The sequence below is a fragment of the Caloenas nicobarica genome, chromosome 2 (genome assembly GCF_036013445.1).
Source record: "Caloenas nicobarica isolate bCalNic1 chromosome 2, bCalNic1.hap1, whole genome shotgun sequence".
Taxonomy (NCBI): domain Eukaryota; kingdom Metazoa; phylum Chordata; class Aves; order Columbiformes; family Columbidae; genus Caloenas; species Caloenas nicobarica.
In genome coordinates, this window is record NC_088246.1 from 45,517,590 (window position 1) to 45,540,848 (window position 23,259).

The following is a 23,259-nucleotide window of genomic DNA, read 5'->3' on the forward strand; positions in this document are numbered from 1 at the left end:
CTCTGTAATGTTCATGCATTCTGAATTATATGATTTCTCAGTTGTAACTTGGGTGCCACAGAGCACTCCATCATCTTGTAATACATCCTCTGCCTTATTATAAGTCCTGCTACTCTCGTAAGACTGACAGGACATAGTATTATACCAATAAAGAAGGGACAAAGCCCTCACTGCTGATCCTCTTGGAAAAAAATAACTTTTCTTTTTTTAATTTCCATTTTAAAATGTATTTAGTTCCTTTCAAAACATCTATCAGCCTGTGAAAAACAAAAGAAAACAAAACTCCAACCCCACAAGCAAACCTGAAAGCAAGAAGGTGATAATAGAAACAAAATACAAATACTGAAAATATTAATGGGTGAAAATACTGGCCACTGTTCTTCTGTCTCACAACCTAATCAATACGGGGAATAGATGAAGTTAGGATAGAAAACACACTATGTGCCTATGAGAATTCATAATCCACTTGACTTTTGAGCGTTTGCATCAACAAGTAGTTCCTTTGCATGCAACACACCTGTATGGAAACCATAACTCGGGCACCCTCATAGGCTTTGGCTTGTTCGCAGAGGCAGAATATGGGAACCTGCCTTTTAGTTTTCACTTCCTCACACTGAAAAGCTCTGTGTATGAAATGAGCAACCATCGCTCCAGAGATGAAAGATGCAAGCAAGGGAAACTACACACAGAGGGAAGCAATCCTGATAAGATGGAGAAGCAGGAATGTACTAAAAAGATGGGCAGCAGCTATTAGTTGGACATTAGGGGAAATACGGAGCTCCATGTAGGTACTGAATCTGGGTGAAAGGACATGGTAGAAAGTGAGGAGGAAAGTGAAGCAGAGATGCTCTTTTCTCCTCTTGCAGATCCCGAGTACAACAATCTCTTATTTCTGCTAGCTCTGAACTACAGCTGTGACTGCAGCTCCAGCAATGTGCTCCCGAACCCACTACAGAAAGGGTGTTCTGCTGGCCTGCAAACTGGCTCCTGTTCCTCTTGGCCTCGAATGAAGGGCTGAACATGTTAATGCTTCAGAAGATCGCAGGTGTGAGACTATCCAGACGGTTGAATTAATACGTACATGACAAGTCAGTACTGACTGCGACTGTCTGAGATCAACAACACGTGGGGAATACAGGTCAGTGTTTCAGTATGAGAACCTACAAAAAGTATTTCTGTGGAAGTTAAGAGAAAAGGACACTGAAAACCCTAGTGGCTCCTGGAGGTAACTTTGAGACATTTAAATTTAGGTTCAGTTACTGAAGTGTGAAAGATTTTTGTCCCACTTTCAAAGCAGATCTCATGTACCACAGCAAAGGCACTCTGAGATCTCCACAGTACCAAAAGATATAGCTCAGTTTTAAGATAGGTTTGAAAGTCCAGAGAGGTGTTTATTGTACATTTATGTGGGGTGGATCAATCTATTTGGAACAGCAATAAAAACAATTCTATCCCAGCTGTTCCTTTCAGTTCCTGTCATTACCCAGTGCTTGTTCCAGTTTCAGAAATTAGATTATTTGGGGCTTTTAGTGTCAGCACTACACAGAAGAACAACTGCCATATTCCCGCCTCCTGCAATTCCTACTGATTTCTTGTTTCATTTTATCTTAAACAACTGCCATCATTATCAAATCCATCACCACTTGAGCTTACCAGTTAGCACAAGAATTAATGAACAAAAAAATAATACTTACCTGGCAGGAAAAGGCTATTAATCCCTTATCAAACAAAGTGACCTATGTGCGCATGTTTTCTCTGCTGCACACTGGACAAAACAGTTTTACAGAAACAATTGCCAAAATACTTCAAAAGCACTCCAGTTCACCATATCACAGACTCCTTTGTGTCTCTTCTTCTCTGTTAACACTTCTGGTCCTCAAGTCTTTTTGCCTGTCTTTATTTCACCCTTCATTTTTCAGAAATAAAGTCTGACTTAATAGCACTATAAAGTGTTTGTTTTGTCTTCAGCGAGTTCATTCATTCTGAAATAAATACATGTTCAACATGACTGATGTTCTTCCGACTACGTGATACAATACACAGGTAAACAAGGAAGAGAAGACAGATCAATGCTGTAGCTGTGAGGAAGACGAGGAGCCCAGCAAACAAAGAAGGTTTCAGAGGTAACCGGATCAGCTTGCCCTCTGCTGGAATCATGTTTGTAAGGCTTAACATGTAGCCGAGTGACCATGCTATACTGCTGTTACCAACCTGAAATAAAGACAGAACAGTCCTATTCGCATGGATTTTTCAGTCAAAGAAAAGAGGTTCTAAAAGCTCAACTGCTGGTGCTGGCAACTGCTCTTTAGATTAGCAGCAAGAAAACTTAGGTGGAGTATACACAAAGAAGATACAGAACCATTTTAAATTACCCTTTTTTTGTAGTTCCAGAGGATGCTAATAAAATTGGCCACTGGGTAAAGAAGTGAGATACGGGTATTGGATGGATGGATACAAGGAAGTGTGGCACATATGCAGACAGTCAGTTTATGGGATTTTCTATGCAAGAAACACTTAAAAACAAAAAAAATAAAATCAGCACTATTGTGCTAATTCCTAGAACTAGCCTGTTATCTTAGCCAAACTCTAGGATATTTAGTTCAAGCAAACAAAAAAGCCCACAAAGAGTCCCATCAACATGGACAGAGAGGAGGTCAGGGTAAAGTCCACAAAGCAGGAACTCTATTTTATTTGTTCCATGGTTGGTTTTGTGCCTGCAAATGCACCAGCACTAGACTCTTCCATTTTAAAAATAAGCATAACTGGAAAATTACTTAGCAACAGGTGAAACAAAAGCAAAGGGGGTACGTTTGTATTTGCTCCACGGTCCTCCTGCTTTGCTCCAGGTATTTCTAGGGTATACTACAGAACAGACAAAGCTGAAATTGCGTTCTACAACCAACCAGCTCTCCCAAACTTCTTTGGCTTTCCGTCTTTATTACAGGTCATCCCACTCAGCTACTACAGAGATGAGTTTGCCTGAATGGCTGTCCATAAGTAGTTTGCTTAAATCAGGAAAGCAAGTTTGGGAAACCAAATCTCTTTGGCTGTTTCTGGATGAAGTTGAGGGATGAACTTTAATAAATGATTTAATGTCTTTAATGAACAGTCGTAAGCAGTCAGCCACTGGTTGTAGGAGACCATAAGGGCCTACAAGATTTTGTCTTGTTTATAGTTGTGTATATCCTAAGAGAGGGGAAATAAACTCTTATTGTGAGGGTTAGAACTTTTAACAAATCATCTAGCTCTAGATTTTACCCAGATCTTAGCACTGGTTTAAGGTGCTTTTAATTGGTTGTGTTCACTACTTAAAAGGAAATGCACTTCTAGCATAGGCCAAATAAACCACTCTCCACTTTTGGAAGCAACTGTTCTGTTCTCTCTGGGGTAGCTTACCTGATCAGTTACATTAGATCTTAATATTTTTTAGCGCTTTGAGGGGCAGAATTAAGACAATGTAGTCTTTCTTTTTGAAGTTTCATAATTACCATAGTGCAAGATCTAGGTAACAAAATTATTAATTTCAAATAAGCCTTTTGTGGTTTCAGTTTGCTCAGTATTTTTATAGTCTTGGCTAAATACAGAAAAATGCTGCCTTTGGCTGCTCCTGTGTGCTGGGGACAATACAAGATATATGTAAACACCAAGACAAATCCACCCTCACCAGGTCCAGATTAAGTAAACTCTATGCTGATTTCCCAGTAGAAGGGCTAAACGCTGCGCGCTTCTCCACAGCTGCTAATGGTTGTCCACCAGAGGACAAAATAAGGCAAGAGCATCCTATTTGATTCCTTAGTGCGCCAGTAATAGAGTATGACTGTTCAGAAAACGTTGCTCATGATTTCTCATTCACAGCTCGCCAGCATACCCTGCATTGACGAATACTGCATGAAGACCTACAACCTAGTCTTCTGTTGGTTTTGCACGCAAGTGATTGAAGCATTTCCAAACTGTAGGGAGATTAAGAGACAGTCTGGGACAAAGTTTTAGAATAAGGCTCCATACAGTGGCAGAGAGGAAAGGATGGAGCCACAGAGCACTGTGGGGACCACACTTCCCAAAGTAACAGCCAAGCTTAGATAGTGGCCATGCCTTCTGATTTGGAAGCAAATATTTCTTAGCAGTAGCTTTAGAATGGAAGTTTGTTCCAAATGCTCTGCCCTTTAGGAGACAAATTGAGGTCAGGGAAGAGAGAAATGCAGCTATGACACACACACTGTTGTAAGCCTTCTCTCTCTGGCAACTGAAAGCCAATACCCCACCAATATGTATTCTTATTCCAGAGAACCAGTTTATGGCACAGATAGATGCGCTGGCTGCAGATGAAAACTGCCCTAGTTGCTTCATCACCACTCAGTGACAACAAACCAGCTCTGCCAGTTCCTTCAAGGCTCCGCCAGCAGGCAGAAAAGCAGGAGTTCTCCTGTCCAGCTCAGCAGGGTCAGCTCAAACTGGCCCTGAGTGGTGAGGTGTTTCAGGCAGGTCACTGCCTAGAGCAAGCCAATACTTCAACAAACTAGGGCAAGGTTTAAAACACAATTATTTGATCCGTTCTTAAAGTTTTTAAAAATAATCTAGGCAACATCTCCAAGTAATGCTACAGCCCCTGGAACCAGGCTGAAATAGCTACTGAGGCTTGAAAAGTGGCTTTGTCTTACACCAAACGTTTGACAATCATTTACAAAGGCTGTTAACGACCATTTTATTTTTGTAGGCTGCTGCATCTTCTGTCACCTTCTAAACTTCTTTGTATTAAAATAACAGTAAGAGGAAATGATTATTACTCACCTCCTTTTGAAAATGTATCTGTGGCCAGGTTTTGGCATCAAAGTTGTAACCATGTACAAGCAAGTAATAAATGAAATTGGCTGAAAAACAGTAGGATCTAGCATATATTTCTTCAAATTTAGGCAGCATAAACTGGAGCTGAAAGCAAAATATTTTTTAAAAACATAAATCATGAAAACCAAATGCTTTTGGTTTTTATAACTAGAGAATACTTTGGGTGGTAATTAGAATTTATTAGCACTTTTTCAGAAACACCAAATAAAGTTGTGGATAACTAGATATGGAGATTTAGAAAAATAAATACCCTGACAGTGATACACCTTATGTGGTAAAAAAATGAAAATACACATAAAACTGCACATAAGAGACTGAAGATGTTGTGGTTGCTAAATTCGCCATGTCATCTTTACAGCATGGTTAAAACTGTGGTAGTAAACCACAGCCTCAAATGTCTTAAATGGGATCACAGAAAGAGTCAACTTTGCTTGTGGCAGTCAGCTATCAAATGACGATGGTAAGTTACAATGGGAAATATTAGCAACAAAATGAATGCAAACAGGGAGCCAGTTTGATGACCTGAGGTGCCTTCCTGCAAACTTAAAATAGGTCTGTCAGTTTATTCTAGGTTCACACTAACAGAGCTGAGATCAGAACAGGGCATAAAGAATATTGCAGGACTAGAAAAACACAGAGTTAAACCTCCATTAAATAAAGATACCTGCAAGTTGCATAGAACATGTTGTATCACAAGACTGCTCTTTGGATGTCAATTGTGACCTTCCGAGAAGGCTTAGAATAAGATCAGGACCTGAATATCACAGCATACACATACAGACAGATCAATCAAGCTGGAAAATTAAGAACTGCTGTTCTGAAAAGGTCACAGATTGCCAGTTAGGGACAATTCTCTTTACTTGCCTTTCATAGCATAAGTAATAGCAAAAAATATGAGACTATACCTTTCCTTCAGATGAACTCTGTGAGGACAGTAATGAAAAAAAATATCCATTTGCCTCCCATAAGTAAAGATTCTTCAGACAGCAATGCTAATCCCACCTTATCAACTCCAACTACAGTGCATCAGCTCTGTGCTACTATGCACTCACAGATAATGTAGGATACAACTGATAAATACTAACTGCTTTTAATATATATAGTGATAATGCTGATAATACGTCTGAGTGAAACGTGTTGTTAATGAATGTCAGTCTAGCAGAGTTTTGTTTTGAAATTTAAACTGACCTGTTTTATCAGCCTTCTAAAAACTTCCGTCAGGGTAATCTCTAATGCCCTGGGATCCATAAATTTACACCCACATACATTCAGTCACGACACCCCTTACTATCTTTGTGACATCCCAGCTGTACAAAGCTCAAAGATGAAAAGAGGAAATGCACACATTACTTGGCCACTTTTCAATATAGGCTGGAAATTCACCTTAGAATCACAGGCAATTAAATTTCCAAACGTAGTCCAAGTTTTAAGCATGCTAGAAACAGTACACGCTTTGAAGCACAGTGAGAAAACAAATGTTGAGGTTGATACAGACCTTCTGAAAAGTTCTGAATACTTGTCCAATCCATATTCTTTTTATATCTCTCTTTTACAGATGCAAAGGAAGGAGGAAAAGAGAAAAGAAAAAAAAAAAAGAAACCAAACGCCACACACACACACAAACCCCAAAAAACCCCACACCACAAAACCACAAACACAAACAACCCACTTACCTGTGCCCAGCTCTGTGAACAGAAAAACCACATACTTGAATTGAAGTCAGCTAGGGAAAAGTGGCCAGATAAATTCAAAGCATTAATTGTATAGTAGAATCCTGAGAAAGCCTATAGAAAAGGAGCAGATGACAGGCCTGTTACTTTCAGAACTACAGAAATCAAAAGCAAGCAAGCTCAAAAAAAATGTTGTGTTTGCAAACCTACCACAAAATTCCCTTTAACTTTTGGCTGATGGATTCCATTAAATGGACAGTCTTCTCTGTCTGTGCAAGCAGTAAAGTTAAACAACAAAGAAACCACCTCCTGGCACAGACCTGGGTCTCCTGTTCCACGGAAGTTCACAAGCTGGTTTGGGTAATAATTTGCTGGTCTCAGAGACTGTGTACAAAGGCTGCCGGAGAAGTACTTCATTGTAAACGAAGTATTATAATTCTGAGGGTAACACGGATTATCCACATTGGAACTGGTGTTTGACTTCTGGGGAGGAAAAAAAAAAAAGAGAGAAAAAAACCCCCCACAATAAAGGCTACTCAAAAGCAAGAAAGACTGAATTTGACATTAACTACGGGAATATTTTTAAACCACATATGCATGTATTTTTGTTCTCTGTCATGGCTGATCAGTACAACATGGCTGATCAGTACATTTTAATGTAACTCCTTTCTCACAAAAACCATCGGCAAGATCAGCAAAACATAGAACTAGTTGTGCCTTTTTGTCAAATGGTACAAAACTGTCACAAATTTTTAATGAGTATGAAGATCTTTGTATGAAATCTACGTGTGCTTGTCCACAACTAAGCACAAAACACCTCTTACTGGGGTCTCCAATCTGTACCAAAGGGAAGCAAAGACAAGCCAAGAACCTGCTTGGACAATTACTGAAAACTTGCAAGAGCAACATAGCAAAGGGTCTTAAACAGACCTGGAGCAGCAAAGCTAAAAGCCTTTTCTCAGCTTCATCTCTCCCATAGCACTGGAAGCTGTGAGTGTAGACATTGTAGCTGTAACCATACAACTTCACTTGCAAGGTGCTATTGAAGTTCTCCTGAGAGTCCTCTGGGATAAACGAAATTTGAGTGGAAGCTCCTCCAAGATCCAGTGCACCCATAGTTTCTTTTCTGTAAGGATGGACCCATGTCCTCCAAAGGTTTCTCTATATGTAAAAATAAAACAAGGCTAATTAGAAACATCATCTGCTTGTTCTCCCTTCAAGCTTTTCTACTCATTACTTAGCATTTTGACATTTATCCCCCCACTTTTTCCTGCACCCTTTCCAAAAAAATCTCAGCTCTGAGGAAAACATGCAAATGTTTTTTACATAAGAGGGATGAACTTTCACAAAATTAAATTATCTTGAAAGATGGTAAAAGGAATGCAGTGTAGCTTTCAACTCAGAGGGCAGCACAATGATCAAAGCACAGGACCGGCCAGATCAATATCCGTACTAGAATGCAGGGAATTGAAGTTCAGATACCAGTGAGATCTTGAACAAATCTGGATGGAAACAATATGAAGATTTGCTTGTTTCAAGGCAAAAAGAATTATTAAAGGAATAGAATATTAAGAGATGACACAGAAAAAGCAAGTGAAAATAGAGTGAAAAAGACAGAAAAGTCAAATGAAAGATCCATCAAAGTCAAAAGAACGAGGACCCCTAATCTGTACGTTTCCCTCACTGACACTCCAATCTGATCCATTCAGCTGGCATTCTTCCATATTACCCAAAACATCCCCCAAATTCTGTGTTTGATCTATGCAGTCACAGTGCAGAATACAGATTTTTTTTTAATGATTATCTATCTCAATATTTACTGTAGTATTATTTACTGAGTGTGATTATATGAATGTATACACAAGAAGGGAAAAAAAACTTTATGGGCTGCAAATATATGCACAAGAAAATTCTATGAGAAAGATTCATATTAACAGGCCCAGCAGAATTGGACTCTTAGCCCATTATCATAAGAAGGGTGAAAAATTCTCTGTCCTACTAGTGATATTCCACACAACTCTCTGTACTAAACTCACTTTACAGCATCTTGCGGTCCCTTCAGTAGTCCTTACGAATCTGCCATATGGAATTTGATATTTGGATTACTAAAATTCATGTGGTAGACACCACCCTGAAGTTCATGACATCATTTTTGTGGCACGAAATGCACACAGTGAGAAAAACTCTTCCAGAACATGTAATCCAAATATCGTTTTTTCTTAACTTTGCAAGAGCCAACAACACATTCACCATGAGCTATCATTCACATCACCAACAGCTAATTCCTGCTTATTAATTGCCATGACTTAACAGGAACCGTTCAACCAGGACAGCTGAAATTTCTTCCAACCTAGTGAGACTATCTGGAAGAAAAGCAATTAATGCTAAGGGCAGCACAGAGCTGCCATGAATGCAAATGAGCAGTTGATGATCATCTTGCTACAGATTTTACTGGCAATTAAATTGTACTGGGTATCTACATATAAAAAGACATCTTCCAACACATTTGATTCCCTCTTTGCTATGAGGCTCCTGTCCAACACAGAATATTCTGAGTTCAAGGACAGCATAAGTATCTTTATTTTGGTATCACTTTGTCTGCACAAGACATGACAGTTGTACCACAGCCCACTGCTCATAGCCTGCAGCTTTTCGGCAGTATTGGAATGAACTGTGTATGAGTGATTTCTGGCTCAGCTGAGGCATATTTGGCTGCATCAACTTAACCACTTTCACTGCTTCAGACAGTCTTGTCTGCTTAAGACAAGTGAGCCAACACTGCCAAACAATTTGGAGACCCCTAAGCTGTGCAGATCCTTCACCAGTAGAGCTGCAGGGACAGCAACCACCTGAGCAAGTCACAGAAAAGCAGAAGAAAACATTTTTAATTGGCACCACTGTCAAGACAATCAACACCTGTCACACTTAACATACCAAAACACTTAAGAGCAATGCAACTTCTGTTTCTAGGTAAGGCATCCAATGTCATGTAGGGAAGAGCCCTGTTTTTTGGGTCAACAATTTTACCTTTGCCATATCACATTCCTCTAAGATCTTACTCTTTGATTTGAGTTTGCTTTGTTCTATTAGTGCCACAAAAAGATCCTGTTATATATTTCAGTGCAAAATGGAAGTTACAGCTACAACATTTTAACAGACATGTCCCCTCAAACTTCTCATTTGCAAGAAAGAAAAAGTGAAAAGAAAAGCATGCAGGTTTTTTCCACACACCTCTAAGAAATTGCCCATTAAATAGTTGGCTGTTATCCATCCATACACCCCTTCCTCTGGCCCAGTTATGATTTGTGCACCCCTAAATTCAAAAGGTTGTTCTCTGAAGTAGTTTTGAATGCTTGCAAAGACTTCATTGGCTGCCGTTTCATTTTGCAACCTAAGCAATTCACAAAACATGAGACACTGAGCGTCTGGAATGGCAATTTCATGTTTATTGTTCACTGACTAGCAATTCAAGAAAATTGAAACATTCCTACAATCACCTAACAAAAAATAGATTTTATTTTCCTAAAGTGGAAGTTTATGTTAGAGAACGGCCAAGTATCCAGCATTGTTGCAGCAAGCAACTCCCCCACTATGTACAAACTTCGCTCTTTATCATACAAGTTCATAGGTGTTTTGTTTCTTACATATACTTTTCTTCTTAGTGAACTGAGTGCTTATATGACAGCTGCTGGCTGAAACAGTCCTGGAGCCTTTCTTCCCACTCTGTTTAGCCACCGAACAAACATAAAAATCCAGTTTGTGCCAGGGCCAAAACCATAGACAGACCCCAAAAGCCACATTATACCACATTCACACTCAGACAACTGCAGTGTCTAGCTTTAATCTGCCTTCGCTGCCCACAGATACGCACAAATGTTATCTGTTTAACATTGAATTTTAAGACAGATATGGAGGAGAAAATTAAACTCTTGCCTTCTCCAGAGTAAAACAAGCATTTCTTTTCAATATGGCATAACAGAGGATTTTTATACAGCCCCACTTTCCTTATCAAAAAAGTTAATTAAATTAAATTGGCTGGGCTCCATTTCCTTTTGAGATGAACAGTTTCCAATGGATAAAAATGTGTCCAGTACATTTTTCACATTCTGTTTCCACAGACTGCTATGCTAGTATGCATACAGAGGAGTTCAAGTTTCTGCCATACCTCAGTAGTCTCATGCCAGCTGTAGCACCCAGATAAACAGAAGTGTTTTTATGCAAATGAACCGGTATTCTCTCCTTGACTTTATTCAGACAGTCATCAAAGGGTTTGGCAAGAGCTCCAGGGTTACTGTCATAGCTGGATATACCAGGGCCTACAAGAGAACAAGTAGATTGATTTCATTCTGCTTTGCCAACTACAAATTAGCCCAATTAGCAAGGAGGTATTAAGACAAAGAGATTTCCCCCTTCCCTCCTGTAACTGCAGACAAGGATAGGATGGTTGAAAACGATGAGTGCTTAAGCAATAAACAATGTAGTGACTGTCTCAGCTGTGCAAGACAGAGAAGATACTTGCAAACTACTTGCCTGTATTTCTGTGTGTATACACATAAACCTACAGTACCATACCTAGATATACGGTATAACCATATAACTACACAAGGACAGCAGTGCTGTATCCATGAGAAAAAAAAAAGAGGTTTACTCATGGCAGATGCTGTAGAAAATAAAACGTCTAATGGATGTAAAAATTCTCTGATCTGCTAAAGTATAGAAAATCCCCCTTTCCACAACCTAAGATTTCCTAATCTGGTTTGCCACAACTGTTGTGGACACCATGACACGTCCACAGCTCACTGCTCTCAACTGGAAATAAAATAAAGAAGCTTCTGCAATGAATTGCTGGTGAAATTTCAAGATGCACACAAATGGCTCTTGAAGTCACAGAGGTCCATGTCTAGACCGGTGCATGAACTACTAAGTATTTCACAGCTTTCCAAATTTTCAAAGCCTTCAGATAACAGGAACGAGAGTTACACCATGCTGCATAAGGCATAACTGTTTGAACAATTAACATCGAAGTCTTTCCTCCCTTGCTCAATACTCCAAGGACCAGCAGGACTTCAACACGTTCAGGCTCAACTTGGGTGTGAATAAAAACATTTCTTACTAAAATTCCCTAGCTGAGGAAGTTGCACAGGGAGAAATCCGGCATTCCCACTAAGCCACTGCCCCAGAGAGAACAACTCTGCTAGAACTCCATCTAGTTCTCCTGTAACAGCCATCTCTCTCACAACCTGATCCCAAACTAGGCAAAAGGTGGCTCTCACAGAGTTAAAATGAGAAACTGTTTGTTCAGCCACATTGCATTGATAAAAACAGAAGAAACAATATGTAAGACTTTACAGACTCCACCACTCCTTCCACAGTATGAACTTAAACATAAACATTACCACGTCATCATTAGATGTTCACAGCCCTGGTTTGGAATAAGACTTTCTAGAAGACTTAAGTCTAGCACGGGCTGCCCTGAAGTTGGAAGGAAAGCTGTCGCCAGGGGAAAACAGAGCAGCATCTGCTGTTTTACATCCTTTGCAGCTGCTGTTGCCTCACACTTCCTTGGTGGCAACAACCTCCATCTCCCAGTGTTCAGATATAGAAGGTCACAAGGCAGTGACCATTTTGTTTTGGACAACTGCCTCCTTTGCCAATGGTTAGAGCCTGACCAGGACAGACTGATTGCACTGTATAGAAAGGGTTTTGACTTGGGGCTCGCTCCTACACACAGGGGCAGAAGTACTTAACAAAGGCCAAAATGAAATCGTACAACCACCACGGAACTTAGCGTAGTTGACCATTTGACTTTCAATTTCCATAGGTATGTGAAAGTCTGCATCTCAGTATGCCCAGAACCATCCCCCAACTTAAGTACTTCAGGCTATGGTTACACCTCACAAAAGAAACACTGGCAGATACGTTCACCACTGACCCCCACAGCATAGTTGGGGACCTCTCCCATGAGCCCTCTGTCACCTCCAGTGCAGAGTCACCCAAGACTGGAGCAGTGAACCCTGGCGATTTTGTACACTGGAGGATGAGGAGTACTTTGGTTGACCATGGTTAAGGCTTCTCTGGACCCGAAGAGTTCACAGCAGTTTGGACTCCTCTGTTTTGCAATTTTTTTGTTCTTCTTGGAAGCAAAACAAAACCTAAACTCATTAAAACAAATTCAGAGTACTCCTCTGTCATTTTTAGAGGAGAAGAATAATGCGGTTTCTTTGTGCATTTTTCTCACACCAGAATTTCTAAAGGCAACATTCCTAACAAGTCAAGACAGGAGCCAGCAGAATATACCCCCTACCTTGGCAGGCTGGCTGCCAGTCCTGCAGCCTGCAAGGACACACCATCAGGCACACAATAGTCCATTACTTCTGTGCGTGTTACACTTGTGTTCCTTTCCTTGTTCTAAAATTGCTAAGAATGTCCACACATATATTTAACACTGAAGACAGAGATGTTGGTGCTGTTAAGAAAACGTTGCCTTCTACTCATCTCCTAGTAACTCATGGACTTCTACAGCTACGTCTCCAGCATCTATTTCCAGACACAAAGAGAGAGGCAGAATTTTGCATGATCATGACCGAGAGAGAAGGGAAAAATTCTCCTTGAATGCCAGTTATTATCAGAGATCAACAAAAGCTGCACTGAGGCTTCCTGAGTTGCCCCACCTTTTCCCCTTACCTAACTTGCAAATCCAAACCAGTACACTAAACAAAGCAGTACTGCTGAAGTAAGTATCTCAGAGGATAATCTAAAGCTCATTTAACTCAGAGAAGCAGAATTTAGAAAGTTCGGCTTGTGCAGAAATCCCTTATGGACTAGCTACTGTTTAATAACGTGGATTTCTCTCCCTGGCCTGGCCACCTGTCTTCGTAAAATGTGTAGAATTTTGGTATCTTTGCAAGCTTAATCAAATGTCACTGAAGTTGACTAAGAGATTCAAAAGCTCTTATGAAGGAATCCACAACAAGCTACTAGAGCACATACTTAACCATACTGGAGTGTGAGCAAAAGCCAGCCCAGTCTAGCAGCCTCCCTCTGAGAGGAAATCACTGCAAACCCTCAGACAAAAGACAAGGCGGGTAGCCAGTGGTACTTGTCATGGGACATGTTCTAGCAGTGCACAGATACACGTTTTCCTAAGCCAAAGGTCAGACCTGCATATTTGATACAACTATGCCATCCTGTCAGAAACAGTTTCGCAATTTAGCTATTTTACTTGATAATTTTATTAGATGCTTCCTAGTTCTATAGCATGGAGAAGCTCTTCCTGGTCACCTTCTACATGCCTTTCATCATTTCCCCTTGGTTGCCTCTTTCCAAGTAACTGGAGAACAACTCCAGATGAACTGTATAAGCCTTGTTTCTCTAGGAAATCTGACTGAAACAGCAGATAACTTTTTAAGCATCACTAAGATTTCTGGAAAATAAAACTAATTTGTCAAACTCCTATAGCACAGCTGACACCCATTTTTGCCTCCATCAAAATTAATGACTAACATCTGACAAGGGCTAGATCCCCATTCTTCTCAAAGACTTTTTATTCCAAGCTATTTAAAAATATATTTTATACTTCCCTTTCAAAAGAAATTATTTCAGGGCACAAGGACTAAACATTTACAGGGACTGATAGTTTTTAGATCAAACTCTGTCTGCACCAATCACGAACTAAAATGGAGTAAATCAAGTTTAGCTACAATTTCCTCTCTCCGTCGCAGATTAGAGCATCCTGCTGTATCAGTAGCAGAAGGACTCATACTGACAGATACAGACATAGTCTTTACAGTTTTTGCTCCCCAGCACTGAAAAGGGAATGCAGTGGAAAAAACCAGTATAGGCTTCAAGATAACCTCTTCTTAGAGCCTAGAAAGAAATAAGGAACTTCCATTTGATCTCACCTTTCACATTGCACTTGAAAGTCTGGCTTACTACTCCCGTGTCATTTTCTTTTTCTGCTGGCCATTCATAGACATAGACCGTAGTCCGAGAGGATCCAGCATCAAGGACTATTCCATACTGGGGAGAAAAAAATAATACATTAGATCAAGAAACAAACAGTGACAGCTTTAAGGCCCATACGCAGCTGTACTTCTTTGCACCAAACACTTCAAAAAATATATGCGCAGCATTATTTACAAGAGAGATTAATTCTAGCGTTAGGCACTTAGGCATGAATCCAACAGCCAAGCACAGAATGAATCTGGCTGCAAAACAAAGAACATACTATGTATCTTCAGTAATGAATTCAGTGGGGATGGAGAATGCTCATGTCCTTTCAGCATCAGGTTCAAAACCCATGCTGACATGTAGATAACACCGTGTTAGGACTTGATTTTGCAGCAAGTTCATTTCCCATTATCCCCACTACACTTCCTAGACACTGAAGGGCTTGATAGCTAAGCACAGGCTTTAGATTCAAGGATGCACAAGGGATCCATAAAGCCACAAGCAAACAGGCAAAGTACATAATAGTCCACAGTGAGAATGATGTAACAAGTCTGGTTCTTTTCTAATTGCCTCTTAAACCTCTCCCTTTGAGTGGTTTTGGAAGTCCACCTGAGAGTTTGCCACTGTAAACAGGCTGTGCCGGCATGTGAGACAACAAAGAGGGAAAGAGAATCACTATTACCCCATGTTTATTTATGAAATAAATGAGAAATATTTAAGTGACTTGCCCTAGGTCACTTGGACTCTCTGTGGGATTAAAGCACAGGTTTCTCCACCCCATTCCACTGCTCACCAGACCAGTCTTTCCCCCTTTCCCACCTTTTACGGCAGCAGAAAACTGTAGCAACCGAGAAGGTGAACTACATGAAGGGAAGAAAACTGCAATATTGCTTATCTTCTTTGTGATCCCTGAAAGTACGTTTTGCTGCTCCCCTCTTCCAAAGTCATCTAACTGGTAGGAATCGCACAGTGTAGGGTTCATTTCTCTGTTAACTTTTTTCTTTTAAAACAGACAGATGTGCAGGGGCCTGACAATACTGAAAAATGAGAGCCTCCATCTGGCTGCAAAGCAGTAAGAGCCCCTGCAGCAGGCTGATAAATTTCATCCCCCTGACTCCCTGGGGAGCCTCAACTCTGACCAAAAGATCACTGCCGCAGATGGCAAAACCATCCAGCTTCCACACCTCATTAGTTCACTGCTTCCACTGTAATCCTACAAACTCCTGGCCCCCAAGGAACTACCAGCAATTCCAGTCTAGTCTGTTTCCTAGAGGACTGCTAGATAATTAAAATTTCATTTATATTTATCCAGACGATATTTACTGTGATCAACTAGAAGGTGAAAGGCTCCACAGATACCATCAAACCACTACGCCATCAGGTTCCATTCAAGTTGCTACTTTAGCAAAGACACTTGGGAGTGGGACAGATCTTGAGTGACATCCAGGCTGACCAATGAGAATATTCCACGACATGAGCATCATGCTTCGCATTTAATGGAAGTTGGGTTTTCTGGCTTGGGGAGACCCGTTCCAAATGGAACTAAACCAGAATGGAGCTGAACTGGGAGTTCCTTTAGTTTTGCCTTTTGCCGTTCTGCTGGTTTGCAGTTGGCCTCTGGGCCTTTCTGCCCTTTTCGCTCTTTCTCCCCAGGATCGGCTGCTCGGGACCAGGGTGCTCTCTTCCCAGGACTGGCTGCTCAGCACGGATGCAGTTCGTGAGGAATTGCATTAAGTATCACTGATTTTACTTTTTTTTAATATATATATTAGTAGTAGTAGTATATTAGTATTATTTTGTTATTTTATTAAACTGGTTTTATCTCAATCCATTAATTTCTCCCTTCCCTTTCAATTCACTCCTCTACTTGGGCATGGGGGATTGAGCAAGCAATTTTGATTGCTAGCTGGGGTTAAACTGCAACACACAATGATAGGGAGAGGGTTTTTTCTCTTTAGGGTTCACAAAACATCGGTAGACAAATTTTTTTGACTGGTACAAAGGCTCGCTACATTCAGAGCTAGCATTGTTTCCAATTCTGTACTTCTTCACAAACTATGTCACTAAGGATGTTTGCACTTTCTTCATCACTCCTCTGACTTTGTGGTGCATTGCAATGAGTCAGGAGCTCTTTCAGTGCCCCTGCCTCATGCACATGGGCAGGTCTTTCCTTCACAAATTACTGGCTGAATCTTCAGATAAGCCAACTACCAAGGAACAAAAATATTTAATTTTGCAACAACACTTCAAAACATCAATGGCATAGCAGATAATTTATCTCTTGTGCCACAAAAGAATGAACCTCGATGCTGTCAATGTGCTATTATGCCACAGATCTCTAGTTACCCTTCAGTAGCTGTTTTGGTTTCACAGAGAAGAACCAGAAGAAGAAGAAGACGACCATTTACAAAGATTAAGTCTGCTTTCATCATGTTATTGCCATATTTAATTTTAATCAACTGCTAACTTTAGGACACTGCCATTTCCAGGCTCCATCATATCAGTTAAGTACTGGAGAGTTTCACACTGGCATACCAAGGTCCTCCCTCTGCTCCTTTTTCCTAATGTTAATAATTTACTGAGGACTACTCAGCATCTCAGGAATCAAACACGTTCCTCTACATCAGCTGGGATTTTCTGCATTGGCAGGCTTACAGTCCAAAAAGAAATCCAAAGCCAAGACACCTATTATAGCAGAGGAACCACCAGTCTTCCTCCAGAACCAGCCATGAAGCTGCTGTGACTCAGGAAGCAAATCTCCGCACCTAAACCAGCTACAGATGGTCAAGGTGGGTCTGATGTTTGCTCAAAAAGCAAGGTAGACGATGTTGTCATTCTGAATGTGAAACTGAATTAATGAAAAATACAAGTGATGTGTAGGCTGTCTTTTAGATAGTGGCTTCAGCCTAAAGGTCAGTCCAGTCTTGCCTTGCATGAAAACTGTCGGATGTAAGGCTGCTGCCAGCAAAGATTTTGGGCACAACAGGGAGTAAACCTGAGGCACTTTGTCCCCATGCAAGATCCCAGCACACACACCCTGCCACACCACACAAACACATAAAATTAGTATCACAATACAGTTTTATCCCATTGTCTAACTCACACACCAACAAATGATTCAGACAAAGCCAAAGGTGTTCATAATCCTGTGAAGTGTAATGAGACATTACCACATTGCTATCAGTATGTGAACTATCCAGTTAAATACATAGGCAGAGGGAAAGGTAGAAAGAACTTCAAAGAAAGATCTGACAAGCTTTATGCTTGTAGCTATCGTGGAAAAAAAGGAACAAAGAACTCAAAATGCCAGACTGCACAGCTTCTCTAGAAGGCTAATTTCTACAGCTTTGTCCTCAGCTGTGTACATCTGTCATTGAAGGATCTGCACACATGCTCCAGAAGGATGAGACAAAGTCTAAATTCCAGAATATTTCAGTTTGTCTTTTCCAGTTGTTCTGCACCTCCTCATGAAGCTACTTTGCTTCTGTTAATGTGCAGCAAGTCCCAACATGCGGTGAATCATAAAGTGCACACTTAGAACTCAAATGCTTTTGATACACAGGAGCAGTTTACAAAGATTTCAGCATAAACTTCCTAGCTGTGCTAGAATTTAAACTCCAGGTATTTCTCATTTCAAAATTATTTTAAAATTACTTCCAATCTCTGGCAAAAGTAAAAAAAAAAACAGTGGCATTTTCTCCTCATTTGGCCTTTCAGTCTTGGAGAAGACATTGTGTGATAGGCATTACAGACAGGTAATCAAGGAATACTTTTCCTGCTTTGCCACTGACTTTGTGATCTTGACTAAGTCTCTTTCTCTCAGCTTCAGTTTTCCCTTCACAAAGGTGTGATTAATTTATGGCTGTACACTCATTTGAATCACCCCATAAAAATTAGTTTAGAAAGGAACATTATTAAATATCAGTTCAAAATATTGTTCTCCTTTCTTACATATTTCAAGACTTACCTTAAGCCCTGGGGAGAGGATCTGTTGCTGGTTTATCTGAATCACTGCAATAGCAATGACAAGAACTATGCTTAGAAGAAGGAACACTTGGGCAATGACACTTGGGGCTCTGGTGAGCATCCTGAAAAAACAAAAAGGGAAACACTTAAGGAACGTGAAAGGATTCAGTGATTCTGCCTTAAGGCCTGAAGCCCTGAATCAGTTGAAATTCCTCATAAAAACTCATTTCATTGACTAGATTACACTACATGAAAATTCTGTGCTCTCAAGCACTACCTGGTGTTTTGCTACCATTAACTTTTTATTGTCTAGAAGGGGTGTGTCTACATTGTCATGCTAATAAATGCCCCGTTTCACCCTCAGGTGCTAGTCTGCTCATTTCCCACAGTGCCTACATGTAGATGCGTGCTCACCGTCTCCCATTGACTCAGGAAATGAGAGCAATGGGCAGGCCGAGGCTAGTCCGCACTCAACCATCCCATGTACGCCTAGAACACAGACACAAACACAACCGTGTAGACACAGTGTCGGTGGCTGCTAAGCCCTGTCGGGTGCTTCTGCCAGAGATGCAGGGTCAGCATCTAAAATAGATACAGGCTGCTTCAGCAAGAAACAATGGAGGTTTTAAGAACATTAAAGCAAGCATCTTCTAATTGCTGATATGTTCAGGAAGTATGTTTGTGTGCATGCTAATGCAGAGCCTATTATTATCCTCTACATAAAATACAAAATCCACAGTTTAACTCACCGATCTTGGGATTAAAAGTTACTAAATCTAAGTAAATCTAACGTAGTTATTTTAGACAAACCCAAAGGAAACATGAAACTTGCATGCTGACAATAAGGCTATTTATATCTTCATATCCTCTAGAAAGGTTTTCTAGAATTCAAATGCAGTTTAGGTTTCCTGTAATTTCTGCTCATCCTCTATCTTTGCATGTCCCTGGCCAGACAGACCTTCACTCCAAACGGCCTGTCAACACCTCCGGGTACTTACAATCCAGATATCAAAAATTATTGTGCTCCACAGGGGTTGAGGAGGAAAGAAGTGGCTAGTGGGAGATGGCAAGCTTACAAGTATCAGCGGAACACAAAAAGGAGAACTTTCCTGCCTTTCTTATTTTCAAAAACCAGTAATTTTGCAATAGAAATATCAAGTTGGCCTTGCATGATCTATCCTGACGCCCATCTCCTAATTTTTCCACAGTGATGGTGGCTGTTCAGGGCTGCCCTGCTGTTTCAGTAATCACCAGTGCCAATCCATGCTGAGAACAGGAACTAAAAGGTGGTCTGTAGTCCATGGTCACAGCGGACTGGGTCAGCCCCATTATACCTGCAACACATGGTCTTCTCCTCAGCTCCAACCAGAGCCAGCAGGCTGAGGGACAAGGCAGAACAAATGCTTCTTCACACAATTTCCACTTTCTAAACCCTACAGGTTCTTCAGCCTGTGTACCCATGAACCAACAATCACATTCAAAAGAGACACAAGTTATGTGTTGTTTTTCTGGGACTAGCTTCACTCTGAGCTTTGCCCACGCTGCTGCTTTCCTTCTTTGTCTTCTGATTTCTGTTATGAAATCTAACTCAGACTGGCTGTTGGAAACTCTTTGTTTCAGCCTGTCATTTTTTACACTTATTCACCCCCTTTTCTAAATCCATATGGGCTCCTTGTTTACTGCCAATCTACTCTTCCAATAGTTTATTTTCTTGGCTTGGTAATAGCTTTATTATCTTAATCATCAGCCAGTTTCAAGAGAAAATTGCCAGCCACATTGATAATTTATTTACTGCTGTCTATTGCTTTACTATCCTGAGGCATTCAAACGTCATGTACACAATGCATAAATGACAGAATGAAATCTTATTTTTACTATTAGAAAATATGTTAACACTCAAGATGAATTCTCACTGTAACCTGCAGATGATGTCAGGGCATACTAATTGCAAGCACTTATAGAGATCAATTCATTTTTGGAGAGAGACATCAGATTTTAATGATACATTTATGAATAACCATCTGAGTAAAATATTTGTCTTTAGGGGGAGAAAAAATATTTTTCTTCAGCTTTCACCTGTACATTGAGTTATCCATAATTGTAAAGTTGCTGAAAGAGAACTATCTGCTCACAACCTAATATATACCAGTCACTCCCGGACCAAAGGACTGATGTTCAGCGCTGGAAAAAATAAGTAATTACCACAGAAAAAAGCACTCAGGGAAAATGACTCTTTGAGATACTAAAACATTATTAAATAGCAAAGCAATAACCACTATTATACTATTAACACTTAAGAGAACACACATGATGACTGCCCAAATATTTTCTGCAGCATCCGTTTGTAAAGGGGAAATTGAAATCTTGGTTTGCTGGATTTCTCCTGTGCTTCTCTGCTACTGGGATTTGTCTTCATCAGAGACGATTTTTCTTTTCAAAAATCTTTTTTGACGGGGAGCCCATTAGGTAAGGGAGCATCTCTTAAGACATTCCTCATACTATCTTGTCCCATTGGCAATCAGGACATTTTTATCACAGAATGATTTGTAAATCCTGATTTAAGCAACAGCCTCTGTGTCAGAAGGACACCTTACACTCCACGCCTGCTTGAAATCATCACGCAGTTGACGTCTTCACTATCTGAACTGTGCAAGATGCTGCAAGATTTCACATAACTCAGTTATACCCATCTAAGTCTTGCACACATACCAGGCAATAGTATTCACTGAAATCTCTAGAGATACCAGAGAGTTCCTTCACTCCACAGTTTAAACAGAGTTGTAATGCGAGTACCTCTTCGAAACGTTGCACACTTGTTGGCAAAAGGCCAAATAGAAGATTTTATTAAGTATCAAAAAGCAGTTTCATTCCATTATTGAAACATCATCCTGAAGCAAGAAACAGCATCAATACATATTTTTCCACACCAAATTAAGTACACTGGGCCCACACGAGCATATTGGAAGGAGCACTTTCTACACCTTACTTCAAGCAAAGGGAATTCCTGCCTGCAGAGGAAAATGGACTAAACTTCTTTATGCCACCAACATTTTGAGTTTAACTAGGTTAAATACACATGTATGAATGACAGTGCATACTGTATGTTGAAATTCCTTTTCCCAAGTCACCTGAGAACACCAAACCCACTTATTTTAGGTACTGACCTGCTTGTTCACAGGGCGGGTAGGCAAGCGCCATAAATATCTTCCTTCACACTATAACTGGAGAGATACACACACAAAATCACGGAATCACAGAATGTTAGGGATTGGAAGGGACCTCGAAAGATCATCTAGTCCAATCCCCCTGCCAGGGCAGGAACTTCCAGGTGAGGTTACACAGGAAGGTGTCCAGGCAGGTTCTGAATGTCTCCAGAGAAGGAGACTCCACAACCTCCTTGGGCAGCCTCTTCCAGTGTTCCGTCACCCTCACTGAGAAGAAGTTTCTTCTCAAATTTAAGTGGAACCTCTTGTGTTCCAGTTTGAGCCCATTACCCCTTGTCTTACTGTTGGTTGTCACCGAGAAGAGCCTGGCTCCATCCTCGTGACACTCACCCTTTATATATTTATAAATATTAATGAGGTCATCACGTTAGCATTTGTTTTATAAGTGGTCTGCAGGTGAATGCTTTTCAAGTGCGGGGGGGGGGAGAATAAATAAAAAAGAAGCTCAAAACACCAAAACCCACCACTCACACATTTTGAAACCCGCACAGAAAACCCGCAAGAAGGTTTCACAGGCCTTCCTTCGGAGGAGAAATTAAGTGAAAACAAGAAAACGAGCCCAAAATTAGCGGCTGAACCTCAGAGCTTTCCCTCACCTCATCGTTGTCCCGGGTGAGAAAGCTTCACGTAACGACTGTGATTTACGAGAAAGCACAGTTTTCCCCTCAAAATAAAAGCCGCGGAGGGGCAGAGAGACGCACATCCCCCCTCTTCTCACCTCCTCGGGGGTCCCCCGGCCCCTCAGCGGCTTTTCTAAACCCGCACCCTGCCCGACCTACCTCCGTGAGCCGCGGCTGCTCCGCTGCGCCCCGGGCTGAGGGGAAAAGGGATTCAAGCGGAGGAGGGAGATGTGCAGCGAGCCGACGCGGCTGAAGCGCTCCCGCGCCCGCAGATGCGCAGGGGAGCTTTGGGGGGCGGAGTGAGGCTGTGCCCAGCGAGGGGTGCTCGGGAAGGGGGTCCCGGGGTGCAGTCCCTGCTGTCAGCCCGGCGCAGGCACGGCCGCTGTTGGAGCCGCTCCAGCCGGGGGGGGACAGGTCGTGCTGCGACCAACCACCCGCCTGCAAAAATTCCCACAACGCGGCCGCGTCTCCCTCCTCTCCTCTCCTCCCTCCCTCCCTCCAGCAGCAGCTGCTCTGCTCTCTCCGGAAACACAGATCAGGCTTTGCCTGCAGCTGGTACTATCAGGGTGTTGCTGGCTGTCCCTAAATCATGTTCCTCAGTTCCCTCTCAAAGCAGAGACAGAAGGAGGGTTTCGCCTTTAGAGGCGACACTGTGGGTGAAGCAACGGTATATCCCTGCCTTTTCTAAAAGGAAAAAGTGCTGTCTCAGGAGGGCTTTTCTCAGCCCTCAGAAATGGGTAGCCCTCCAGTCTCAGGGTTACCTTTCCATTCAAGTTTCAGAGTACAGGCACCACTTGTTTTGTAGTGTTGCTGGAGTTCTTGCCAAACCTAGGCTGCTCAGTGGAGCTAGCACGTATGTAAGAAATATACGTAAAACATACGTAAGAAATATACGTAAAACGTACATAAGAAACATACGTAAAACCTGCTCCCATCACCTGTCTGACCCGTGCGATCAGCTACAGACAAGGATCACCCTACAGCCTG

At 41.3% G+C, this 23,259-nt stretch overlaps 1 protein-coding gene across 1 annotated transcript; it reads right to left on the reverse strand.

The window, feature by feature from the left end:
- Positions 1-1,923: 1,923 nt before the first annotated feature.
- On the reverse strand, positions 1,924-21,602 carry ENTPD3 (ectonucleoside triphosphate diphosphohydrolase 3). The gene is made up of 10 exons (XM_065629311.1): positions 21,592-21,602; positions 18,430-18,556; positions 14,414-14,531; positions 10,678-10,828; positions 9,744-9,903; positions 7,443-7,673; positions 6,723-6,995; positions 6,516-6,626; positions 4,789-4,926; positions 1,924-2,211 (listed from the first exon to the last, which is right to left on the reverse strand). The coding sequence occupies exons 2-10, from the start codon at positions 18,547-18,549 to the stop codon at positions 1,978-1,980; spliced, it is 1,536 nt and encodes a 511-aa protein (XP_065485383.1). The 5' UTR covers positions 18,550-18,556; positions 21,592-21,602; the 3' UTR covers positions 1,924-1,977.
- Between the last annotated feature and the right edge of the window lie 1,657 nt (positions 21,603-23,259).